Source organism: Lactuca saligna, chromosome 3 (assembly GCF_052625555.1).
Source record: "Lactuca saligna cultivar CGN05327 chromosome 3, ASM5262555v1, whole genome shotgun sequence".
Lineage (NCBI taxonomy): Eukaryota > Viridiplantae > Streptophyta > Magnoliopsida > Asterales > Asteraceae > Lactuca > Lactuca saligna.
This window is the reverse complement of record NC_136419.1, coordinates 65248838-65275973: the sequence shown is the minus strand read 5'-3', so window position 1 is coordinate 65275973 and position 27136 is coordinate 65248838. Positions and strand designations below refer to the sequence as shown.

Sequence of the window (27136 nt, the reverse complement as noted above, 5' to 3'; positions counted from 1 at the left end):
GAAGTTTGTATGTATGTGGGCAAATGTACAATAAATTATCCGAACTAAAAAGACAAGTTCCTCACAGTTTATATCCTCATAAAGCACATAAAATACTTAAAAAGACTAAATGAGCAAATGTTCAAAACATTAGAGGGCTAATGTGTCATTTTCCATTGAAAAAATTATGTATTTTGATTTATGTTTGTAAGATATCATAAAATGATGGAATGCATGTTTGTATTTTGGTCCTCGTCTCATGGAGATTGGTATTGTGAATTGGACAAGAAAGATAAAGGGAATGAAGCTACAAATCAATTCAAACTCATTTGGAATATGGATTGTAATAAACAGATAAAAAACAAGTTAGAATATAAGGAATCAAAGTACATGAATTTAAGTAAAGGTTGGGTTAACTCGTAACATTTTTATAGTTTTCACAAAGCTGCGATGAATCTCTGGATTTTGGCCTGTGCTTTCTCTTTCTCATCTGGGCCATCAAGATCACCGATGTTGTCATGATATTCCTATTTCATTAAACACACAATTATTTAAAACCTAATTTTTCTTTTCATAATTTATAATTTACTAATATTATATTAATATACCTGTAGAACATTCTTGACGTCTGTTTTAGTCAACTTTTGTTGCTTAACTAGTAATTCAATTCTTACCTTTATCCGAGGATGCCTACAAATATTAATTATACTCGAAATCAACAAATGTTTTATCAAGAAAACCTTCAAAAAAAATCCAAGATACTTACTTGGATGTCCAAAGATGACCCAAAATAACTGCAATTAACTGTCCACAAAGAAAAGAGATTAGCATGAGATTTTATTATCTCTAATTTTTTTATTTTTATTAAGTGAAATATTGTATAGATTATAAAAGAAGTCATTACCTGAAGAGAATAGAGTCCAGATTCTAGCTTCCGATTGTATTTTTCATCTTCATCCATCTGCAAGATTATAAAATAATAATAATTATTAGTTCCATGATTGCCAAAAGATGCAAGAAAATAAATATATAAAAAAGTAAACCTCAAGATCATCAAGTTCAAGATCATTCAGCCTTTCGGATTCTTCTTTCACTCTGTTTGAATATCTATAGAAAATAAAAACAAATGATTTGAGTATATACATGATACTAATGTATTTTTGTAAAAGAAAAATGAGAGAAAATGAAATACCTAATATAAAGCTCCATTAGCCTGTCTATCTTTTCATACTCATTTTCCACAAATTTACTGAGTAATCTTTCCCTTCTTGAACCCCTCAAAACTCCACCTGTTAATGCATATATCATCCAAATCAAAGGCCAAGATTTTGATAATTCATGTTGAACAAAAGAATTGTACCACAGAGATTAAAGTAAAAATGACAGAAAATTAAAATCTTGAAAAACAGTTACTCAAAGGTATAAATAAACATAAAAGATCAAAGTTCACTTGCCTTCTTACCAAAAAGTGAAGCAACCAATGATATAAGCCGTTCCTCCAATTCTTCTTTAGATCTCTTCTTGTTTTTGGTTGTTAGAATCTGAAGTAAAATCAACTCAAGGTTATGATCTATAAAATCTAAACATGAAAGAGTATACTAGAAATGCACAAGGAAGGAGAGAATTTAAGAACTTATAGATTATTAGATAAAACGTTCACTTGTACTACAAGAATAACCGGCAATAGCAGCGACGGAGACTTTTAGCGGCGACAAAAAACAAACGCGTTTTCCGCTAAAAGCCTGGGTAGCCGCTAAAGGCGTTGCCGCTAAAGACTTATTTTGGCGATCCGTGTAATTTCAATCTCATCCGTCGATTTAAGAGATGATCCTACGACTAGAATGACATAAGAAATCTCGCGTTGTTTTCCCTCCGGTGTGTCGCCGCTAAAGAGTGCGTGTCGCCGCTAAAAGCTTATCTTGGCAATTCGCATAATTTTAATCTCATCAGGTTGATTTAAGAGATGATCCAATGACGTAGAAAACCCCACGTTGTTTTCCCTCCCATGTGTCGCCGCTAAAGACTACGCGTCGCCACTAAAGGCCATCAACAATAAAACCCCCCGATCTGCTCCATTTTTCTGTGTTCTCCCTTCTTTCTCACTATTATCGTCGACCTTATTGGAATTTGACAAAGAACTTCGCAATTTCACCCATCTTTGCTCCATTTTTCTCCTTTTCCTTTCCTTTTCACTTCTCCTTACTAAATTTCTAGCATTGATGTGTATTTATATGTTTATTTTGTGTTTGTAGATATGGATGTGTATTTGTATGTATATGTGTATGTGTATTTTGAATGTATTTTATGTATGTATATGTGTTTTTGTATGTACAATCCTATGTATATATGTATTGTTATGTATATGTATGTGTATTATGTATGTGTATGTATTTTCGTATGTATATGTGTATTATGTATGTGTATGTATTTTCGTATGTATATGTGAATTTTTTATGTGTATTATATGTGTATATGTGTATTTATATGAATAGAAATACATATTAATAGCAGCGACGCCTTTAGTGGCGGCGGCATAACTTTAGCGACGACGTATGGAGCATCAGCGGCGACCAATGGAGCATCAACGACGAGCCAACAGCGACGACCCTTTAGTGGCGACGCATGTCGCTGGTAATACTCTTATTTCTTGTAGTGGTTGTAATAAGGCAATCTTTTCTTATAATTATTTGCAGATGATTGTGAAGAACACAATAGAAATTATAACAAAATATGGAGGTTGCTAGTTGCAGAATGATAAAGCTTTGAAACAAAATCAAAACAACGTTGATATGATACTAGGGAGGGAGATGAACTTGCCTTACCCATGAATGCAGGGAAGCGGTTTTAATCCCCATAAGATCAACAAACTGTTCACAAGCAGGTGGATAATTCGTCATTGCAAAATCAAGAGCTCTAATGGCTGATCCATAACAAAATTTCTTCTAGTTCATGATAATAAACATCAATTCAACCCCTTCAGCATTCAAAAACCTCTCCTTGTTCTCCAATGGCATCAGCAAACAACACAAACAATCAAAGAGATTCTCAACCATCTCCTCCTCATCTAAACTCTTTGGATCCCTCGACTTATACATTGCCACAGCCTGCAACACCACATCCACACCATTCATTTGACCTAACCTCTTCTGATTTGCCACACTGCTTTGAAGCAAAATCGCCAGTATCTCGGAAGCATATTGCTTATTGCTATCACATAATTCCTCTTTATTACTTCAAAACGAGTTACAAAGGTTAACCTAGATTATTACATAATCTTTAGTGTTTAGCCTAGAAACACGGACGTTACAATATGGTAATTCTCACACACCCTTTACATATACTTATACTTGTATATGTCACATTAACATTAGTGAAAGTAACTTGATTTTTTCTTCTAAAATTTAAATTTTAACTTCATTAGTTGTAAAATTATGAATGAAGCGGGAAAGGAAGGCGATGCCTATAAATGTTTGAATTATTTAAATAAATGAGATTTTAACGTATTGAATACATTACATATATAAACTCTTTCTAATAAATATTATATATATATATATATATATATATATATATATATATATATATATATATATATATTACCTTACATATTAAATGTGGAATTTTAATTTAATAAAATGAAAATTAAATTAAAAATATAATAAAATGATAAAATAACAAATTTAAAATTTTTAGAAAATGACATGTATCCAAATGAAGAAAAGACATGTGATAACTTTATTTATCAAGAAGGATTTACCACCTACTGCTTATAATATATGTAACCTACTATTGATTCTCCCTCTTAAATTTGCGTGTGCGAAGAGACACATATAGCTACTATATAATCTTATTTACCACCTACTACCCATTGTATATGTAACCTGCCATTGATTTTCACTTTGGAAAGTGTTTCTTCGTGTATACAGCTATTCTCATCGTCGGGGTCAACTCCTCCGTCCTTCCATATTCTACTTTCCTTTCATCAGTTTTTTTTTGCCTCTCTAGTTCGTCTCTGTGGGCCGCTGCAATCAGGGTTTCAATCGTGTCTCCCCAGTAATCACTTTTATCTCAGTTTCGATAGTAATCAGGACATCAGATTCAGGTTGGTGCCTTGTTGTTGCTCTTTTCTTATTTTTTTTAATGCATTTTAGTCCATAGTTCTGCTATTGATTCTGGTATTTGTTTGTTAATGATTCGATGTTGCTACTTAAAATGAAACACCAATTTAATTTCTAAGTGGTATTAGCTTGTTGTATTGGATACGTTGCTCTTCTATTATCTTAGTTATTCTTGTGAACATTGACTACATGATATTTCTGAATTACGGAGTTTACAGCTAAGATATAGTTAAATAGCGCTTGGAGTTGCATGTTATCTAAGGAAAATAGCTATTTATTTCTGCTTTCCTATAAGACGATTTGCATAATATTCATTATCCAGACTAGTTACGGTTTTGTTTGTTTGCTGACTTTTAGTATTTATCATAATTATAACTAGTATTTGATATATGACTAAGTTGAGGTGAAGGAATGTTGTAGTTTGAAAACCCGATTAATCTGGTTTCCTGAAAAACTGCATACTGAATGTGATCTGTTCAATGTTATAGGTTTTTCTTTCTCATTCTGTATATCGAAGTTTACATTTTACATATGGAACACTGGAAACAACCATATGCTTTCTACTTTCTAGAGTTTCCTGCTATTTGTAGTGACGCAATATTCTGGCTTATGTTGCAGGGTCCTTAATCTTGAAAGGGTTACAATTTTAGGCCAAGTTTCTGCCAAAGGAGAAGAGTTGGAGGATATGATGCCTGGTAGTTTAATTTCTGCATCGGCATTATCCATAAGTACTTTGTTAATTTCATTTTCAGATAAAGGACTTAAAGACAGGACTTAGGGTTTTTGTATTTTGTTTTTTTTTTCCATATATGTCCTGTAGTAATAAATTCACTGCATCCCAAGTAACATTTGTATCCCAATTAACATTTCTCTTGAAGTCATATATAATCGATTTGAATGCTATGTTTCAGATGATTATGGTGTGCCCTCAAATGACAGGTAATCCATATGACCATCGCCTTGGAAATAAAGATAAAAGTTAGAATTATTTAATTGTTTTGTTTTCCCATTTTAGGCGACACGAAGAAGACTCAAGCAGGGAAAGATGTATTGATTCTGAGATTTGGATCCCCCCTGAACCAGAATACCGAAAGGATGATATTGAGGGTAGTGTTGCTGATGATGCTGGTGGCATGAAATGGGGAAAGCCATGTATTTCAAGCAGCCTTGGAGAAGAATGGAGTTGGAGCTTCAGGTTTAAAGATGAAATGATAGGGAAACTGACTAAGTCTATGAAAGCCGATTTTAAGGAACTTGTAGAGCATCCTCTTATGTCTATGGGAATTTCTTTTTCCGGAAATGATGGTGATACATGGGTGGATACAGTTACAAATTTATCATGGGAAGCTGTCTCATATCTGAAACCAGATGCTTTTTTGGGAAAAGCAGTGGATCCCAATTTATATATCAAAGTCAAATGTATTGCAACAGGTTCTCCAAAGCAAAGGTTGTCTTATTAGTTCCCTTAACTTTTTCTATGCATTAACGTTTGCATGATGATAATCTTCTCGATTGGTTATACGATTTTATGATAGTTTTCAATCAAGAAACAGTTAACTCTGACATCACAAAGACTAACCCTTACTTGCTGAAAATTATATAAATGCTGTCCGGTTAAGTAGAAGCAGCATCACATAGGCAGCAGGAACAGGGTTTTGAATTTAGCTAATCAATTCACTTTGTAATTAGGGTTGTTTCAGGGTTATATTACTCTTTTGGTCAAAAATCAACTAAGTTATGAAAATCCACAAAGGTTGGTCCAGGTTGATGAATAAACCTATGCACAAACAATTGCATATTAACCATCACACATTCCAATTTACCAACAAACAACAACCAAATCCTATATATGATTCTATCTTATATATGCACAAGAGATTTGATTGAATAAAAGACCATGTAAAAAGCTCGTATGTTTGTCGTATTCTTTTGGGTATGTACCTGTTCAACCTCACAATGATATTTGATTCTTTTAAAATTTGGGTTAATTTTTGCAGTAAAGTTTTCCGGGGCTTAGTCTTCAAAAAGCATGCAGCTCACGAACAAATGCCAACAAAATATAGAAATCCAAAGTTGCTATTGATTAGAGGTGTTTCTTCCGATGAATTATCATCGATGGAAGAACAGGTAAACTTAAAGAAAAACTTTAGATTCTGTAACCTCTTATTCGTATATGTGCTATTGCAGGTTAGTATTAAGAGCATCCACAATGGTAAGTTCAATGGGAGAGTTGAATGAGGTGGCAAGTCTATGTGTCATTTAATGAATGTATCATTGTGAGATGTCACCTTGCATTCAATGGATTTGGAGTTCAATGACCATTGAACTCTGCAATGGGAAAAAGGAAATTTTTTAATTCTTAATTATTTACTATAAATTACATTTTGTAAGATTCTATCAAACTTTATGAAGTTCAATGCATTGTGGGAAAAAAATATAAATTGTAGAAAGATAATGTGATAATCCATTGAACTCCATATGGAGTTCAATACATTACGGATGCCCTAAGGAGATAAAGAATCCATAAATGATGTCATAAGTTCAGGTCTACGCATCATCGTGATTTACCTCCCTATGTTGGCTATGGTGGGGTGTTTACCCCTTTGTACTTGTTTTTATTATTGTCTCTAATGCTATGATGTGCTATATGAGCAGGAGAGAGGTATGGAGATGATAGAGAAGCTCAATCCGAACGTGGTCCTTGTTGAGGAAACCATTTCTCATGATATTCAAGAATATATTCTTGGAAAAGGGATGACACTAGTCTTGGGAATGAAACAACACCGTCTGGAGATGATTGCTCGTTGTACCACCTCACCAATATTATCCTTTAATAATCCGCTGAATGTCCAAAAGTTGGGGAAGTGCGAATCATTTTATTTTGAAAAGATTACAGAAAAACATGCTACTCTCGGTGATAATGGAGAAAGGCCTGTGAAGACAATAATGTTTGTTAGGGGTTGTCCTACGCACACAGGATTGACAGTGAGTTTATATTTTGTTAGTCATCTGTATATATAGAAGCACCAATATATATATATATATATATATATATATATATATATATATATATATTGGTGCTTCTATATATACAGATTACAGTCTCACCTAAGCTTAGCTACTAAACTTCGAAACTATGTCGTTTTAACTTAGTAAATATATACGGTTCGGTTTTCACTTTGGAAATATATCATCCCATATAATATTTTTGTCTTCCATTATCGCTTAACCATCTCCATTTTCTTTCCTCCATTATGGTTTATTACTTCACTAACATGTACCCAAAAATGAATAATGAGAAAAAAATCTTTTGGAAAAAAAATTTGTTTCCATGAAATCACATTGTGTTTAGGAAGGATATGATTTGTTAGGAAATCACATAGTATTTTATTTTATTTTATTTTTTTGTTTAGGAAAATCATTTGTTAATAAAACGATGTAGTTTCATGAGGTTTTTTACCTAAACTTAGATGAGGCTGTAATATATATATATATATATATATATATATATATATATATATATATATATATATATATATATATATATATATATCAGTGGTAAATATCTTCCGCTGTGACACTGACAGATTTTACTCAAGGGACGTCAAGGTGATGAACTTAAAAGGATTAAACGTGTTGTTCAATTTGCGGTTTACATGACATATCATTTGATCCGTAAGAGCCTATACATTGAAAAGGCAGCTGCAACTGGCCCCACTGGAGAGACAATATTTTTAAACTGCAATAAAGACCTTATGGAACATAAGTATGAAATTGTTGCAGTGTTAGGTCTAGCAAGGTATTCTGTCTTGATATCAAGAAGCAATTTGAAAAGAGAGACTGCCTGTTTATCCGATATCAACCTCTACCGAAATTTTGATATGCCCATTGGGAAGTCTATGATGGATGACTTATTCAGTCAGGTTACTTCTTCAATCTGCACATTTTTTATGCTTTAGTGCTTTTGAAAATGATAGTGTGTTTTTTATTTCACCTCAGTATTCTATCTTATCTGTGAAATATATATGGTGGGTGATTTATTCAATCAGTGTACTTACTCCAATATGTTTATTATTTCATTTCATCCCATTACCACCTTGTACTGTGGTTGAAAATTCTACCCTTTAATAGAAATGTCTTGCAATTGTAAAGAAATTGTCACCCCTATTATTAAGTAGATTTTTCAAGGTACATAAGAAAAAAATTAGGTAACATGCTGTAACCGGTTAGATTGATTTTTTGAAGTGCAACGCCATAATAGCAAGGTTTAAAAGTGTTGTAATAAAAAGATGTGAATATAGGATACAGTATATATGTTGCTATTTTTCTTGCATTTAACCCAATACATCAAACATAACTTTGTTGTTTCTTATGCAGAATCTTTTGTGTGGAACATGTAATGAACTACCAGAAGCTCATATTTCCTACTATGCTCATGACAACAAGAAAATCACAGTTCAAGTCCAACGTCTTCCCTCCGATAAGCACTTGCCTGGTGAAAAGGAAGGAAAACTTTGGATGTGGAGTTCTTGTCAAAAATGTAAGGGTAATTTAAACTCTACTAAAAGAGTATTGGTTCCTGTTGCTGTTCGAGGTGTATCCTTTGGAAAGATCATAGACCATGCTTTGTCAAATCGCTATCTATGGTGTATACCATTTAGCTGTGGACATTTCTATTATGGTGACTATTTTCACTTCTACGGGTATGCCACCTCACCTGTCAATAAGTCATGCACTGTTTGATGTGTACTAGGAATTCGAGTTCATAATTATTTTCTAGATGAAAAGGCTAATATAATGATTTTTTTTTGGAGCATGCAGATTAGGCTCCATGATTGTAAGGTTTGAATACTCAACAGTGCCTACTTACTTTGTGTCTCTCCCACCTAGGAAAGTTGAATTTAGCCATTCAATTGAAGGAGATTTTCTGCAAAAAGAAGTTGAGGATGTATGTATATTCAGGAAAAATAACACTTGTATACTTATAACTTTATCGATGTAGCTATTTAACCATTTCCAGTAGTAATCAGACCATTATGCTTATCTTGAGTTTTGAAAAAGAAACCATTTTTTCCTTGTTCCATTTCAGGGACAAGCTGAGAAAAGCACAACCTACTTTCACCGTTTTATCCACTGAGCTAATATCTTATGTCGATTTAGCCACTGAACAATTGTCCTAAATGATAGCAAAAAAAATAAATGTTTACCAGTTAAATCCATAATATACTCTGAGTATGTTGTGTTTTAACCTATATATTAAAACAGGAATATTTGGTGTTTTTAAGCGTACAAAAGTTTCGATGGTTTAACCAAAACAGGGTATAAATGGTCAAGTGACTTATTTCAATAAAATGGTGAAAACACGTTGCACTTTTATGTATTTGTATATTATTTACCGAGTAAATAATTTGATAAAATGTTACTTTTTGGAAGGTGGTCCGAGAAGGGCATTCAATGTTTTCCGAGGTTGAGAACTCTCTGAAGGAGATGGAAAACAAGTTGGTTGGGTCGACGTTGAACCTTGAAGGATCATGTAATGTCAAAGAGATGTTAAAGCAAGAGCAAGATCAATTTCAAGTCAGTTACTTTCTCATGATTCATAGATTTAAATGATATTTCAGTACTCTATTACTTGATTTGGTTCCTATTTTTTGTTTCTTTTGTAGATGATAAATCTTGCTTATAGATATAATGGATGGAGAAACTAAATGAGAACATATTTTAATATCCTTGCATTTTCTAAAAGATAAATCTGAATACGATTCTATACATGAAGTTGAAATCTATACGGAAAAGAGATGGCAAGATATACAAATTTTTAATCCTTAAAGAAAGGTCATCAATTAGGGTTTGTAATAAATGATTGGTTTTAGATATGTTCCATTGAACTATGTAGAGTTCAATGTATTGTATGGAAAAAATGATAAAGTTGTATGAAAAAGAATGATGATATGACAATCTATTAAACAATGTTGCATAGTTTATATTATTATCCTCGACTTTTCTAATCATCCATCTAACACAATAGGTTGACATGACAACAAGCATGAGTGTGAATAAATGGTTATACAAGCCTCTCTACTTGAATCATATACACTGGAAGCTTTCACTACATGCGTACATCTGGGATGAGCGTGTTCGTTGGCTTCAAAATGTGGTGGAAACTCAAACCAGTGTGAAAAAACAATCATGTTTTAAGGAGAAAAAAGTTACCGAGTGTGGTAGTGATGGCGTGCTTTCATTAAAAGCAGCAGATCCTCAGGCATGGATGTGGAGGTCTTTCTTAGAAATACAAGGTATTTATTTGAAGGATCTTCAGAGAGGATACTTGCCAAGGTATGAAACTTCCAGTTATAAGAAAGGATCCATCATATACAAAAGGATTACTGAAGAGGGGTCAAGACTTCATTTTCCATTTGGTACTGACAATAACTATATAGTATCCGATTATGAGGATGAGTTGTCTAGTATCATTGCTTGTGCGTTAGCTTTTCTAAAAGATCGGAGCAACTCATCAGATGTCCCCAATGAGGATGCGACAACGTATCAAAGTTTACACAAGATGTCCTCTTTGAGTTCCCGAAATTGGTGCTGCTTCAGCTTCATGGATTCTGTTGGTCCTCCAGAAAATTCTATTTTTGATGGTTTAGAATGGCCGGATTCTTCAAGTTATCTTCACCCAGTGATCTCTATGGGAAGATTAGCTGACAAACCTAAATATTCAGTAGCTTGTCTATTTCACAAAGATTTTGCTCAACTTCGTAGTGATTGTGGTTTATCAGAGCTCGATTACGTTTCTTCACTAAGCCGTTGTAAGCCCTGGGATGCCAAAGGAGGAAAGAGCAAATCTTTCTTTGCTAAAACACTGGATGATCGCTTCGTTATCAAGGAAATTAACAAGACTGAGTTTTGCTCATTGCAAGAAATTGCTTTGGCCTATCTTGCGCACCTGAAAAAAGGACATCTATCATGCTTTGCAAAATTTCTTGGGTTTTATCAGGTTTTTTTCTCAGTATTTTGCTTTTGCTTTTTTTAATGTTTTTCCCCTTCTGATATAAATGGTTGTAGGTAACAAAATTTACAAGTCGCGAAAAATATGATGTAATGGTGATGGAGAACATTACTTATAGACGAAACATTACTAGACAGTATGATATCAAAGGAGCTCTCTATGGTCGTTTCAATCCTGCTAGGGATGGTGTGGGAGTTGTTCTATTAGACCAAAATTTAGTCGATGACATGCAACATTCTCCTTTGTACGTTGATAGCAGATCATTGTGGGAATTGCACCTTGCCATACAGAACGATACTTCCTTCCTCCACGTGAGTACTTCCTTCTTTTGTTTTCGTTCTCATCTGTAGACAATCCAGAGGGGCGTATATATTGTAAGTTTTATTTTTTTTAATATTTAGTTCATCAATGTGATGGATTATTCCTTGTTGGTTGGAGTGGACGCTGAAAATAAGGAGATTGTATGCGGCATAATCGATTATGTCAGACAATATACGGCTGACAAGAAACTGGAGAACTGGTTCAAGTCCCACTTGAATGTACATAAAAACCATTTGCCGACTATAGCCCCACCAGAAGACTACAAGAAAAGATTCACAAACTTCATCAAACACTCTTTTAATGATCCAGTCTCCGGAAGACTACTTGAGTACAAGAAAGTTCATCAAACACTTTGTAACAGTAAGCGCCCCAAATAAGTAGTACTCATGAATTAATGTATAAGTAGTATATATACCCCCCCCCCCAAAAAAAAAAAAAAAGACCTTAAACAATCAATTTATTTCAAACTAAATAAAGTGGCATTTTTGTAACTCTTTTGTAATTTTGAAACCTATTAAGGTATAGTTATAAAACAATGGTTTGAACTCCTCAACTGAAATCAGTAGAGCGCTTGAATTTGTAGATGGCAATGGTGAAAATGATGGAATCAAATCCTTAATCTTGTGTTATGTTAAACATTTGATCGAATCTTCCCATGAATATCGGAACTAATTGAATTGACAAATGCCTTAGGTGGTAACTGTTCGATTACTAAATTGAAGATGAAAGGTACTGCTAGTTGTGGTGAACCATCAAATATTGGTGAAGAAAAGATGAGAGAGAAGACTTTAGATTCTTTAAATGAACAAGCCATGCAAGTTGTGAATCCAATGCCGGTTACAAGGATGTCAATGACAACTATACCCGATGGTGAAGAGCAATCAGATATTGGTGAAAGAAAAGAGGGAGAAAACTCAAGGGGCAAATTTGCAATCAACATGCATAAACATGGTGGTGGATGTCGAAAATTTGATTAACAAGCGGCTGTTTAGTTCTAAATGTGAAAAAAATGTAATTCATTTAATGTTCTTAATGTATTGTTATACATTTTGTGAAAAAATGTAATTCATTTAATGTTCTTAATGTATTGTTATACATTTTGTGAATAATGTCGATTTGTTTTGTATATCGAAGTGACCAAGGCTTTAGAACAAAGAACGAGCAAGTATCACTATGAGTAATTAAGGAAAGGCTCAAGCCAAATTGTCAAATCTTTGCAAACAAGCTCGGTATATATGTCTTCAATCACGAGGAAAAATTAAATAGAAAATTTTCACCAATGATTCGTGCTTAATGTTTATATAAAAATTAATGATTTGAACTTACTGTCTGTTCACATATGAATATGAATAGAAATGTGCAACAAGTTCTTTAAATTATATTTATATTCATATGTATTTAAAGTTATTTTCTATATATACTTGCTTTGAACTAATTGTTTTGTTATGACGTACTGTTTGTTTGGTAAATGATGATACATCTTCATGGTGATCTTTTTTATACCGTTGGTGATGAAATTGACAAAAGGTTAGTATGTTATCCACCCATAACAGTGACGTCAGTATTTGAGACCCAAACAATTTTTTTTGAACCGGCAAACATATATATAAATAAATAAAGAAACCGCCTCTAGCAAGTAACTAGAGACAGGGTTGTACAAAGTTAAGAAGTACAAGAAATGAAACTTAAATACTCAACAACGGAACTAAGCACCATTCATTCCAATTCAAGGACCTACCAAAAGTTCCCTGAAAATTGATCCAAGTGATGACCTACCAAAAGTTCCCCGAAAATTGATCCAAGTGAAAACAAGGGATTTTACCATGTCTGCTACCTTTGCTTGTGATATTTGTTAGTTATTAAATAGTCAATCATTTCTCGCCTTCCAAATGCTCCACAAGGTTCCATAGCAGATAACCAGACGAATGCGCCTTTTCTTGGGACAATTTCCCCATCCAGCGGTGAAGTCAAGAACTTCCATAGTTGTTTGAAATGGCGTGTGATTTATACCACACCATTTTAGGATCCATTCCCACACCTCTCTTGCATACGGACATTTAATCAGTATGTGATCCCCACATTCCTTCTCATGATTAGAATACGTGCAAGCTATGGAGTCCAACCAAACTCCCCTTTTTTGAAGCGCCACAGCCGATGGAAATCTGTCTAGTTTTGCCCTCCACACAAAATATGAAACTTTTGGTGGAACTTCTGTTAACCATTCCATTTTCGAAATGTTGGAAGGGATACATTAGTCACTTCTGCTCCTCAAACAATGTACCGAGTAGAGCCCATCAGGCGCAATTCTACATCTCCACTCCATGATCCCCCCCAATGACAGAATTCCAAGTTTCACTAATTCCTTTTTTGCCCCTACTATGTTTTTCCATATACCTGCAATTCTATTATCTACATAATGATCATCAGGTTTGGATTGGACGTTATGTATGCCTGACACTACTCTACACCAAAGCAGAGATGGATCTGATCTTAATCGCCACCACCATTTTACCATCAATGCTATGTTTGGAGCCCTAATTGATCCCCCTCCTAAACCCCCAAAGGAAGACCTGAACAATTAACCTCAATTAATATAAAATATTACTGTTGTAAAAATCCTGACTAGGTCCCGATTAATCCCTAGGCGCTACTCGACCGATTAGAGGGCGCCCATCGATTAATCCCTACACACATAATGAGTGAAATAGTATAAAAAAGATAAATTTTAACATTTTCAAGAAGTTTTATCTCAGTGGAAACTATTTGAAGCATGATTAGTGTTGTATTAATCATATTAACCTATTTTATTATGATATTATTGGTATTTATGGACTTTGATATAATATTAGTCATATTTAATTTTATAACATTTAGTAAATTAGCAATTAATGGTCCCCGATTAATCTCCGCCTAGCCGATTAATCGCTTAACCCTAGTCCACCGACTAGCTAACGTCGAGCGTTTTTTACAACCTTATTATAAATAGAGGTCTTTTTCCCCGTTTTGTAAAAGAATCACATATATATGTTCTTTTTCAATCTAAAGAGGCCAAGTATTGATATCATCAATTTTACGCAAGAAAGCTAAAGAACAAAACAAGACAAGGAATTAACGTGGTTCGGTCGAAGTGATCTACATCCATACGCAGGAACTGGAAAACTCTTATATTAGTCGATTGTTTCAAAAATGATTACATAGGAATCCCTAGTTATGAATACTATTATATAACCGTAAAACATGTAAATATTAGGCCAATCCCATATAGATTAACAATAAAATGATTGTTTAAAGAATGATTAAATAGGAATCTATAGTTGCGAATACCATTATATAACCATAAAACCCTAGAAAATATAGTCGTGTGCCATGTTTGGAACTGAAGACCAATATGGTACCCTTCTACGAAATTGGCAAGTGCCAAACATAAAGCATATAACATTATTTAAAGTATTGAAACAACTTGCAAATAACCTTTGTTTTTTTTACTTTTGTTCAACATTTGAGGCTTCTAAATTATATGAGATTTATTAGTTAATCGTCTAAGGCTGAAGCTATTTGTGCTCCACATGTGACATCATATAGACTTCTGTCACACCCCAAAACCGGAACGGCGGAAACGTTCAAGGGTGGTGGACGTCATGTTTAGTATCACAAGACATGCATCATAGTAAGCAAAGTAATGAACAACCATTTCATTAGAAAGAAAGTGTTTACAATGTATGTGTTCACAAAACATAGAATACATAAACAAATAACAAAACAAGACTTGGAGCTATACTGCTCCATCTTCTGAATTCCCAACGCGAGTACCTATCTACTAGTTTCCTGAGAATACAAGTTATTTGAAAGAGTTTATCAGCAATTAAGCTGGTGAGTTCATAAGATTTTAGTGATGTAAGTAAGTTGTAGAAATTTGTTGTGAAATGTAATTGAAAAATGTAGTAAGTTGTAAGTTGTAAGCTATGTTTAGAAAAGTTCGTCTGTTCCTCCAGAAAATCCTATATTTCCTGCTTTGATGAAAGATAAGTAAAAATGACTCTACAATCCTTTGTATGAGTACTAAATGGATACAAATTATATAAAACTCAGAGTAAACAAATCATTTGTGTGTATCTGCCCTAAGCCCACAACCAAACAAGGAATAGGGAATGAGGCAGATGACACACATTCCATTGATTGTTAGATCCTTGTTGTATATAACCCTGGTGTATTCCCTTGGTACTCACGGACTTAACTGTAATAGTTCCTTTATAATTTATGAAAAGATTCTTTAAGAAAAGCCTTATTTCTTATGATAAAATAGTAACCACAATAGTTCCTTCTATAATCACTTAGTTTATACTAGCTATATATAATCTAATATCGAACATATAGTTAATTGTGTGAATCTGCCCTAAGCCCACAACCAAACAAGGAATAGGGAATGAGGCAGAAGGCACACATCCAACTTCCTATTGGATATTAATTATATATAATCTTCGATGTATAAACTAAGGTATTATATAGTTAACTACCTAAGGTCTTTTAAAATGATGGTTTAATGAAACGGATTAAACCCTTTACTGGTAAGTTTCTAGTTTTGTATATCCAAAGTTCTGATTTGAAAAGTATGTTTTGTACTAGAAAATTGTGCATTAAATTAGTGTCCTATGACCTGACCGGCTGACCCATACCTGGTACCCCTTATGATGACTTAATGTATACAGAACATATATACAACTACTATCGAATGGATAATAGACTGGGTGAATCCGCTCTAAGCCCACAACCAAACAAGGAACATGAAATGAAGCAGAAAGCACACATCCTATTACCTATCATATATTATTAATATATACCTCTTGATGTATACATTAAGGAATCATAAGGTTAGCATTATGGTCCCTTTCTACTGAATGTACTAGACCTGACTGTTCTGTTTGTCGTTTTGAAAAGATGTAAGTTTTTCCCTAGTTTATAACTATCTCGACTCGAAAATAGTTTGCATTAACTTTCAAGCGGAACTGTCACTTTATGAAAGTAATGGGAAAAATATAAGTACTCAGTTGTCTTATAAATGACAAACTGGACGTACTAAATACCTTAAAACATATTTGTTTTATTAAGGTCATAATGTGATGGCTAGTTCCCATAATATATGCTCTCATTGTCAAAAGAGTCTGGGAACCAAACACGACTTGGCAAACCGGTGGTTGCATCGTGAACATCCACATTAAAGTTATATGATCATGTATACCTAATATAACTATCACCTTTTTGTTTAGAACAATGTGTTAGTGATTCATTGGTATACTTAGATCCTGTACTTGTCCCATGCTATAGCACCTTATTATGTTTGTTCTGTTATAGTATGTTCTTTCAGTTATCGTGTATTGTATCTTCCTCCCTGTTTCTCTTTATTGTGTGTTCTCTTATGTTATCGTGTATAGTATCTAGTATGAACTGACTCTCTAAACTATACCCATTATATTTTACTAGTGTTTAACTTGAACTGTTGTTGAAAAGACTCGTTTTACTACTAAGTTATGCTTGTACTTTAAAATGGAGTTTTGGTTAAACTAAAAAGTAGCATAACTTTAAAAGAGTTTTTGAAATGTTTTGATTACTTATAAAAGAGATAAGTAATCCTTTAAAGGATTTTTAACAAAAAATTACACAATTATAAATTATGTTCAACTTGTATCCCCCCCCCCCCCCCACCCACCCACCCCTTAAAAGCATTTAAAATAGTTTAAAAGATTCATTACGGGGTATGAACTCACTTGATGTGAGTGATTCAAACGGGTATGTGTGTAAGGATGATAAGTTCCATGAATGATGTCCCGAGACTTAACAAGTCCTAAATGACATATATTGACATAAATATAGGGTTTAGAGGTAACCAAAGGCAGGGAAACACCTCACGGGACTAGGAAACACTTTGAATGAAGTGTTGAATCACATGTGATTGACCTAAAGGGTGTGGAATGGCACTAAAAAGAGTTTACTACCATTGGTTTACGGAAAAAGGGAGTTTACGCTCAGAAACTCATGGTCAAACATGCATAAGTGTTTGTTTGAAGACTAGGGAAGATTGACAGACTTTTGCTCTACTGGAGGATGAGAAAGACCAAACCAATGGAGGATTTTGATGAGTTTACAGCCAAGCAAGGAGCTTACGGATGTAAACTCATGGACATCATGAAATAAGTTTTGTTTAAGGTCCTAAACACATCAAGGAATGGTTCTAGGTCAAAGGCTTGCTTGTTTGGAAGAGTTTAAGGCCCAAATATGCCAAAACATAGAGTTTACGGCCTATGAAGATCTTGGGCCGTAAAATCATGACCTTCAAGGGAAAAGGCATGTTTCAAGGTTGTAATTCAAGGCCATCTACTAGATATGAAGTGTAGGAAAGAGTACTTACGATATAGAGGCTTGAAATGGTTGATTTTGACCAATAACACTAGTGTGTGTTCTTGGTATTCTTAGTGAAACTTGAAGATCTAAGAAAACATGATTTTCATGGATGAAATCATGAGATGATGCTAGTTAAAAAGGATTAACAACAAACTAGAGAAAGAACACTTACGATTTTTGAGGATCAAGGATGAAAATCTGGATGATACTTGAGAGGATTTGGAAGTATTCTTGAGTTGGGAATGAAATAATGAAAGAAAGTTGAAGAATATGAGGTTATATAGGGGAGTTCACGGCCATGGTTGAGTTTACAGTCGTAGACTCCATGTTTACGATCGTAAACTCCACATGTTGGAGTTTAGGGCTTGAATCTTGTATTGTGGCTTTAGCAGATAGATCCTAACACTTATTCCTTAAGTGTACTAGGCTCAGAACACTCAAACAGACTCTAAATTGTGCTAAATGATAGCAGGAGTGAGTCTATCACTGATTTGAGTTAACTGACTGAGCTTTCAAAGAAAAAAATTTCAGGTTGTCACAACTTCCAATGCCCCAGAGAACATAGAATTTTGACTGTGAAATTTTCACTGTGCATCGCACGGAAACACTAAGAGTAGAATGATTTATGGATTCGAGTTGCAGAGCTATAGAGGAATCCAAAGATCAAAATATGATGCTGATAAATTTAAGGTTCAAGTATGTTGTGAGACTATTGTTGTGTGACATTCATGTGCTGTTTGTTTTCTCAAAGCGAAAATTCCTGAAGTCTGCGGACCACCTCTACAACCCTGTGTAGCAGAAGAGGTGAACCAAACGACTGCAGCATGTAATAAAAGTTTGTTTGTTTTTTAAAGTCTGCAGACTGCTGCAATAAGTTAAAGTAAGGTGTAAAGACGTTTGAAGCGGATGGTCTAGTGCTACACCACGTATCACACGTGCAAGAGTTTTTAAGTTAGAAGTCTTCTAATAACAAACATGTGCGAATGGCCAAGTGCTGTGCAGTACAACAATAAGTGGTCAGAAATGCTTTTTTAGAAGAAAAAAAAAGCAACAACACCTAACTGACTAATTAAAATGCACAAGGACGAAATGGAGAATGAGGCAAACCACTACCAGTTAATTGATCCTTCAATACGAGAGGAGTATATAGAGGAAGCATAAATAAAGTGAAATGTTGCAAAAATGTTTGATTTGGGTAGCAAATGATGTTTTCTTTTTTCAGTTTTGAACATACAGTTGAAACAATGATATATAGATTTTCTGCATGTCTATTTGAAAACAATATATTTCAATGTTAAATGTATGGTTACAACAGTAAGTTATTTTTTAGAAGTCTTTTAGTTTGTTTATGTGAACATACAATTGAAATCAATATATGTGAAAATATCTTATAATTTTCATATGGTACTTATATTAACAACTACATTATAACTCATGTAATACAAGGTTGACAAACACTGGTACAAAACTGGTCTTTGGCCACGCAAAAAACCTATCAGTATAGACATTTTATGACTTTATTTTTTCATGGGAATTTGACTTATTAAGGTAATTAAGTATTTCAAATGATCACATATGGGTAATATTGTTTTTTTTTGTACTCATTTACCCAACTAACTTGTTTCACCCGTTCACAAATAACCAACTTTACTGGCTATTGTAGGTTTTGGGTGATGTGGCATCTACGTGGCTTGTACGCTGCAATACTCATCACCTACGTGGCATTGAGAAGTGTCTACATTATAAGAAGGGTGAGATATGATTGCTTATTAATTAAAAACCTAGATCGATCGATCGATGGCATCTTCTCCTCTTCCTTTTCTTCCAAACGATAAGACGAATTGCAACCGGATCATCCATGTGAGTGCGACTTGCCATCTCATGTGAACACATCAAGAACCCTAGACAATCCTGAAAGGAAATTCAAATTTTGTCAAAACTCACTGGTAATTCATATTTTTTTACTTCTTCTTCATCCTTCAATTTAACATGTTTTTATAAATTTCTTGAAGAATGGAAAAAGTCCAAGCTGTAAATTTTGGCAATGGTTGGATGAGGATGAAGGGAGGAAAGATGGAAGAGGGCATTACAGGATGAAAGCAGAAGAAAGCTGCAATCTTACCTTGAAATTTTGTACCTTGGAGAATGAAATCAGCATATGCAGGATGAAGATTGAAGAAGACAAGAACAAGAATAAACAAGAACTTGACAAAGTTAATTGGAAATTGTTTACCCATAGACTTGCATTAATTTTCTTGTTTCTCTTGTATGTCAAAATGTTGTTTTAAATGATATATTATGATGTAGTATGACTAAATTATGTATGTTTTTGTGATGTTTTCAATGAAAAAGGTTATATTCAATCATTGGAATGGAATTACACCTTGTAATGGAATTGTACATTGTAATGGAACTGTTATTAAACTTGGTAGTATAAAAGATAGTAATAAACATGTTAATAGAATTGAATCATTGGAATGGTAGTGTACAAAACTTGTAATGTTATTGTGATTACACTGTAATGGAATTGTGATTACAGTTGATATTCTAAAAGATGGTAATAAATTATAAACAATATAAATGGTATTAGAAACATGTGCAAAAGATGGTAATACATTATAAACATTCCAGGGAACATTGACTTCAAAAGATGTGTCAAAAGTTTTACATAACATAGTTAAACATTCATTACACCCAAAAGATGTGCAAAAAGTTAAACACTACACGCTTAAACATGCATTTAAGCTATTCCAACTAGTTTTCAAAAGATGTGCCAAAAGATTCCAAAGTTAAAAGATGTCAGTCAAAGATGCCAAAAACATTAACAACAGTACAATAAGCCAAAAGTTAATCCAACTCATACGGATTGTCATCACTGCTTCCCTCCCACAGTACAATAAGCCAACAGTACAATAAGCCGAGTCTTTGAAGCACATTCCAACTCGCCGAGTCATTGGGGTGACTCGTCGAGTTCCTTCGAATCCCGATCAAATCTTAAGGCCACCCGTCGAGTTTCCTCTTTGCAACTCGACGGGTATACACGCAAACATATCCTTGGCTAAAACTCATACGACTCACCGAGTTGTTCTTCAACTTGTCAAGTTTCGTGACCATCTTCATCTAACTCCCCGAGTTGTTCAACCAACTCGTCGAGTTCACGGCTTCCTTCATCTGACTCGCCGAGCTACTCATCCAACTTGTCGGGTTTAATGTACATTTTCATATGACTCGCCGAGTCGGCTTTGCGACTCTTCGAGTCCCTTCAGTCATTTTAACATGCAAATGTCTTTAAGCCATGGCAATGTCCCAAATTACATATCTAACTTCCTTAAGCCTGCTTATCACGTAAAGTTGCAAACTTTACGTGCATGCATTACTTTACAAGTTCTTAATGTCAAAACCAACTTTTAATGGGTGCTCATGGACCAAGGGAACCTTAATCTCGACTAAAGCTGGAACTTTATGCTTGTATACTTCAAAGAGGGTCCAGATCTGAAGTTACAACTTTAGATCTAGCCCATGGATTGCCATACCAACTTGATACCCTTATAAAACCCTAAAACTCATTCAAAGATGAGGTCTAAACTGAAATAACTGAGGGGAAATGGTTAAATACCTTCCAAAAAGATGTCCACAGAAGTAGAATTCGGATCTCCTCCCAGCTCCTTGCCTCAATCACTTGTTTCCCCAAACTCCTATACCAAAACTCTTCTCTCAAAGCTTCAACACACAATGGCACACACACACACACACACGAGTTAGAGATGCAAAGGGGGTTGCAAAGGAACAAAAAGAGGTTTGAGCTTCTTTAAATAAGGGTGCAAACCCCAAGAATTAGGGTTTCACTTTCCAGCTCCTACTCGCTGAGTAGATCACTTAATTCGCGATCCAACCCGCTGCTACTCGACGAGTAGGGCAACCCACTCGTCGAGTAGGGCCAAAACCCAACAATATTTAAAGTATTACCTAAGATTCGGGGCGTCACAACTCTCCCCCACTTGAACTAGACTTCGTCCTTGAAGTCCGTTGGCATAAACAATGTCGGATAATGCTTGCGCATCTCCGCCTCCGGCTCTCATGTCCACTCGGATCCCTTCCGATGTTCCCATTGTACCTTAACCAAAAGTATTTCCTTGTTCCGCAAAATCTTGTTCTTCCTTTCCAAAATCGCCACAGGCCTTTCCACATAGTTCAAGCACTCATCAACATGTATGTCATCTAACGACACTACTTCCTCCTGGTCTTTCACGCACTTTCGCAATTGCGAAACATGAAACGTGCTGTGGATCCGGTTAAGCTCTTCTAGGAGCTCTAACCTATAAGCCACCTTGCCCACCCTGGCAACAATCCTGAACGGCCCAATATAGCAGGGGTCCAACTTTCCCCTCTTCCTGAAACGGATCACACCCTTCCAGGGCGAGACCTTCAGGAGAACCATGTCACCTTCCTGAAATTCCAGCTCAGATCGGCGCCGGTCCGCATGACTTTTATGCCGGCTCTGAGCGGTCTACAATCATTGTCTAATCTGCTGTATCATCTCGGTAGTTTGAAGAACTACCTCTGTTTGACCCATCACCCTGTGCCCAACCTCGCCCCGACAGACTGGGGTCCTACACTTCCGCCCATACAACAGCGCGAAAGGCGGGGTGCCAATACTGGAATGCTAGTTGTTGTTGTCGGCAAACTCCACAAGCGGTAGGTGGGAATCCCAACTCCCACCGAAATCAATGACACATGCCCTCAACATATCCTCGAGGGTTTGGATGGTCCGCTCACTCTGCCCATCCATCTGCGGATGGAACTGTTGGATTAGGTGTCTAAGCCCATAACTATAATTGGTATGTACTTGAATTGACAGCAGCACAATCCTTTTGGGTTGCCCTCAAACCTAGCAACCGGACATGGAAATTATAAAAAGAGAGATATTGATTTATTATAAGATTAATAAATTAATATAAATTAATTTATTAATATGTTAAAAGACTAATATATTAATTAGAAATCATTATGTTTAATTAATAGTTAGCCGGAAATTAATTAGAATTAATTTTGGGTTTAAAAGTATTAATTATAAAGTGGAGGGACTAGTTCGCAAATATCAGATAGTTAAGTGGAAGGCTCCAGATGCTCCTTTCAAGGAGGTAGACGAAATCTATAAGGGAAACCCTAAGGATTTCGTCCAAGCGGGCTTGGATAAGGCCCATGGGTTTGCTTAGGCCCTAAACAAAGGAGCATTAGGGTTTTCCCTAAACCCTAGATCCCTCAGCTATATAAGGAGCCTTCCAGCTCCCAAAATCGGCCACTCCTACCTTGGAAGAAACCCTAGTCTGACTTTTTGCATACCCTACTCTCTCTCTCTCTCTCTCCTTCAAGTTTCCTTCTTGCTAGTTCTTGGGTGTGATTCCATTAGAGGCATTACATTTGTGGTGCTAAGCTTCCAAGAAGATCAAGATCAAGATCAAGAGGATTGTCAATTGTTCGCTATAACAATTAAAATGTATGTAACTCCTAAACCCTAGTTTGTTATTTTCGAAAATAGACTCTCTCCTCTAGGGTTCTTATTTTGCAATTCAAAGTTATATGTTCAATAGTTTAAACATAGATCCAAAGTAGGTTGCATGTGAACTTAGGAATTGTTTTCTAGTTTATTTGTTTTACCAAAAACCCATCAGTAGTATCAGAGCCATTGTTGTTTTAAATTGAATTGCTATAATAGCTGAATTGCAAATTAGGTTTTATAGCTATTAAACCCTAAAAGGCCAAATTTTCGATTTCTAGGGTTTTTGGTTCAAAGGGTTTTTGAAAACCCTAGCCTCCATGAACCCTAATCGAAATTAGGGTTAGGGTTTTGAAAAACCCTAGCCTCCTCCCTTGAATTTCGAAATATGCTTAGTATTTTTAGGGTTTCTTGTTTTGGATAATTGTTACTTGATTAGATTAATTGGATAATTATCCTTCACCCTAATTTTCAAAATTTAGAGGGATAAGGATTAGGATTGAATTAAGTGTTTAATTTGATTAGATAATCCTTACAAGATTTAATAAATTAATTAAAAGTTAATTAATAGATAAAGATTAAATCTAGTAATTTGGTTTATTTTAAATTTAAAATTAATGGCTTAATTTTCGAAATTTATATATAAACCCTAAAGTTTTAAAAGTTTAAAACACACCTTATATATATATATATATATATATATATATATATATATATATATATATATATATTATAATTAAAAGTTAAATATTATATATGTATAAGAGTATGGTCAGTCAAATTGCTAGGATGCCTCATTCACGAAGCTAGTCTATAAGGGGGTATAAGGAAACTGCCTATAAAATGGTAGTTGAATGGGTGTCCACTCTCACCCACCGCTTCCTTGATTAGTGGAGGGTCGTTAGCCAAACGGATTTGATAGGACAACTACATCTCATTAAAAGTATAATGTTATTAAAGAAAGTACTAGAACATTATTTTACAGAAAATCCCAACTCTAGTTACTTTAGGAAAAATGTGAAAAGTATGCTAATCCATGAAATTGCTCATTATGCTTTATTGGTCGTTGGTGGAGCATGTGTGGATTACCGACACACTAATAGGCACTAATAAAGAGTAGTAATGGGTATCTTATAATTATCATTTTGATGGAGCATATGTGGTTTACCGGCACATCAATAGTTAATGATAAAGACAATAAGGTTACCAAGCCCATTTGCATGGTTATTCACATCTAGTTTGTGATCCTCGGTATCCCAGTCACAAATAGTAGAGCATAATCCGAGATTAAAACATGCCATTAAATAGTTTTAATGTATCTCAAAAAGAATTAGGAATTTCACTTTGTTTATTTTGTCTAATGGTGGAATTGGTGAATCGTCATTCACCAACCTTTATAAGATTTGAACTTGGATCTCGGCATCCCATTTCTAAGTTGTAAATCGTCATAGTTGGGTCCTAACCTTGATATGATATCTTTGGGTTATTATATTGAGGTGCCTTGAAATCTAACTAAAACTATCTTTCTTTTCAGATATTTATTCCTGGAAACAGTTCTGCTTCATCATCCTCCAACCACAACTTCTCTTTACTCAACATCTGCTCCAAAGTCGTTATGGATGGCTCTAACTATAGCAATTGGATGCGTAACATCAAGATGGCGCTTAGATTCGAGGACAAAGAGTATGTCCTTGAAAAGGAGCTCAAAGAACTTGATGAGTCCAAAGCCACTCCCGAAGAGTATGATGCCTACAAGAAGCACTATGATGATGCTACCAAAGTGGCATGCATCATGGTCGCAACCATGTCCCCAGAACTGCAAAGGTACTATGAGGACTACTGGCCTTTTGAGATGAACAAGTACCTTATGGAAAAGTACCATAAGCGAGCTTGTCAAGAAAAGTTTGAAGTAGTCAAGTCACTCATGGCTTGCAAGATGAAAGAGGGGGAGTCGGTTGTATCTCATGTGCAAAGAATGCAACACTACATAGAGCGTTTGGTCAAGCTCAACATTCACTTTGATGAGGAATTGGCCATTGACATGGTCTTGAACTCATTGCTTGATTGTTATGGTCAATTTATCTTAACTTACCATTTGAACAACACTGAGCAGACATTGGCCCAATTGCACAACTTGTTGCAGACTACTGAAGCAGGGATGAAGGGTAAAAGTCTAGCCTCTACTCCTGCAAGTGCTCCTGTTCTAGCTATTGGACAGATAAAGGGGAAAAGGAGGAAAGGTCCTCCTAAGCAAAACTAGAAGGAAAAAGTCCAAGTCGGGTCATCTAGCGGAGTCCCAAAAGCTAAGCCCAATGCTTCCATTCCCCGTGTCTCTGATCCAAAGGAAGCTGTTTGCTTTTATTGCAATCAAAAGGGGCATTGGAAGAGAACCTTCCCACAATATCTGCAGGATATCAAAGATGGCAAAGTGAAGCCGTCTTCAGTAGGTATTTACACTATTTCTTCTAATAACTCATTATCTTCTCGTTCATGGGTCCTTGATGCAGGATGTGGTTTTCACATTTGTTCTGATTTGCAGGGGCTAAAGGAAAGTGAGGAGATAGAGCAAGGAAGGATAAACTTGATCATGGGAAACAAGAAGTCTTCACCAGTAAACAAGATCGGAGTTTATCAATTTTTTCTTATTAATGATGTTAGATTAGATTTATTGAATTGTTGCTATTCATCTGAGATGACAACAAACATTATTTCATTTCATGCATGTTCAGAAAAGGTTTTAAATATTCTTTTAATGATTTGATTCAGGTGAGAAAACATATTCATATGTGAATATAACGTGGTAATTTAGTTTATGCATTTCATCAAACAGTTGGAGTGCATACAAGTTAACTTTTTTAAAAATGTGATAAGTATGATACTTTAACTACTTATATCTTACAAAATAGTCGCTTGGTAGAGAAATATATGAAAATTTCAAAAAAAAAAATGATTTGATCTTTTTCTAACCTTAATTTCGATGTTTTATTTAATAAACGATGTTGAATGAATGATATAAATTGAATTTTTTGTTGATTATCGATGATGTTGTTCTAATGATGCTGGGAGCATAATTATCGTAGATATTAAAGATATGTTCGTATTCAAATATAATTGAAGGTTGCATTGAAAGAGCAAAAAACGAATGAATTTCAACTGTTCGTATTTGTGATTAAATACTAGTATATCAAATTTACAAGTTTGTCACCGTATCCTTTATGTTTAACGACTAATTAAATGAGTGGCTGATAATGATTCCTCCATTCTCTATCTTTTTTATTTTCTCAATTGAACCCACCTCTTTATATATATATATATATAGTAGTTTATAACCCGTGGGAACCACGGTTATAAAATTAATTAAACTTTTATACTAAAAACTTAAAATCATTAATCATTTATTTTAAATAAATTACTAATTAAGAGATTTTTATTAGTTATGTGAAATTTTAATCGTTAATTCAAAAAAAAATATGTAAAATTAGTTTTTATTATATATTAGACATTATTTATTTATGAATTAATGAATACAATAATATAAAATTTAAAATTTAAAATAGAGAATAAATATATTAACAAATAGAATCACATTAATGAGGAGGTGTAATAAATTTAAAATGGAGAACTAATAGATTGACAAGTAGCAACATATTAATTAAGAGGTCTAATATGGTGACACATGACAAAATAGCTACTCTTTTATATATATATATATATATATATATATATATATATATATATAGAAGTAGGTTCAATGGAAAATAAAAAATTAGGGCAACAAATGTTGGAACCAATGATCAAGTGACACGTGTCCAT

General features: G+C 34.5%; 1 protein-coding gene and 1 pseudogene across 4 annotated transcripts; one reads left to right on the top strand and one right to left on the bottom strand.

Moving 5' to 3' along the window:
- Positions 1-416: 416 nt before the first annotated feature.
- On the bottom strand, positions 417-3848 carry LOC145035627 (uncharacterized; annotated as a pseudogene). Its single transcript, XR_013678354.1, has 9 exons — positions 3835-3848; positions 2797-3210; positions 1442-1520; positions 1172-1268; positions 1023-1086; positions 884-940; positions 746-783; positions 588-669; positions 417-506 (listed from the first exon to the last, which is right to left on the bottom strand). The product of XR_013678354.1 is annotated as an uncharacterized LOC145035627 (transcript).
- Positions 3849-3868: 20 nt separating this feature from the next.
- LOC145036736 (putative 1-phosphatidylinositol-3-phosphate 5-kinase FAB1D) lies at positions 3869-12565 on the top strand. 3 transcript variants are annotated; one of them, XM_078985207.1, is made up of 14 exons: positions 3869-4081; positions 4716-4792; positions 5009-5036; positions 5113-5544; positions 6095-6224; positions 6753-7082; positions 7685-8020; positions 8475-8800; positions 8919-9045; positions 9531-9674; positions 10126-11097; positions 11166-11420; positions 11511-11790; positions 12124-12565. In XM_078985207.1, exons 2-14 carry the CDS (start codon positions 4783-4785, stop codon positions 12405-12407), a joined length of 3654 nt encoding a protein of 1217 aa, XP_078841333.1. In that variant the 5' UTR covers positions 3869-4081; positions 4716-4782; the 3' UTR covers positions 12408-12565. The 3 variants fall into 3 exon arrangements, with proteins under 3 accessions (XP_078841333.1, XP_078841332.1, XP_078841334.1); XM_078985206.1 differs by having other exon boundaries at positions 4716-4825; XM_078985208.1 differs by lacking the exon at positions 12124-12565 and having other exon boundaries at positions 4716-4825; positions 11548-11693.
- The last annotated feature ends 14571 nt before the right edge of the window (positions 12566-27136 follow it).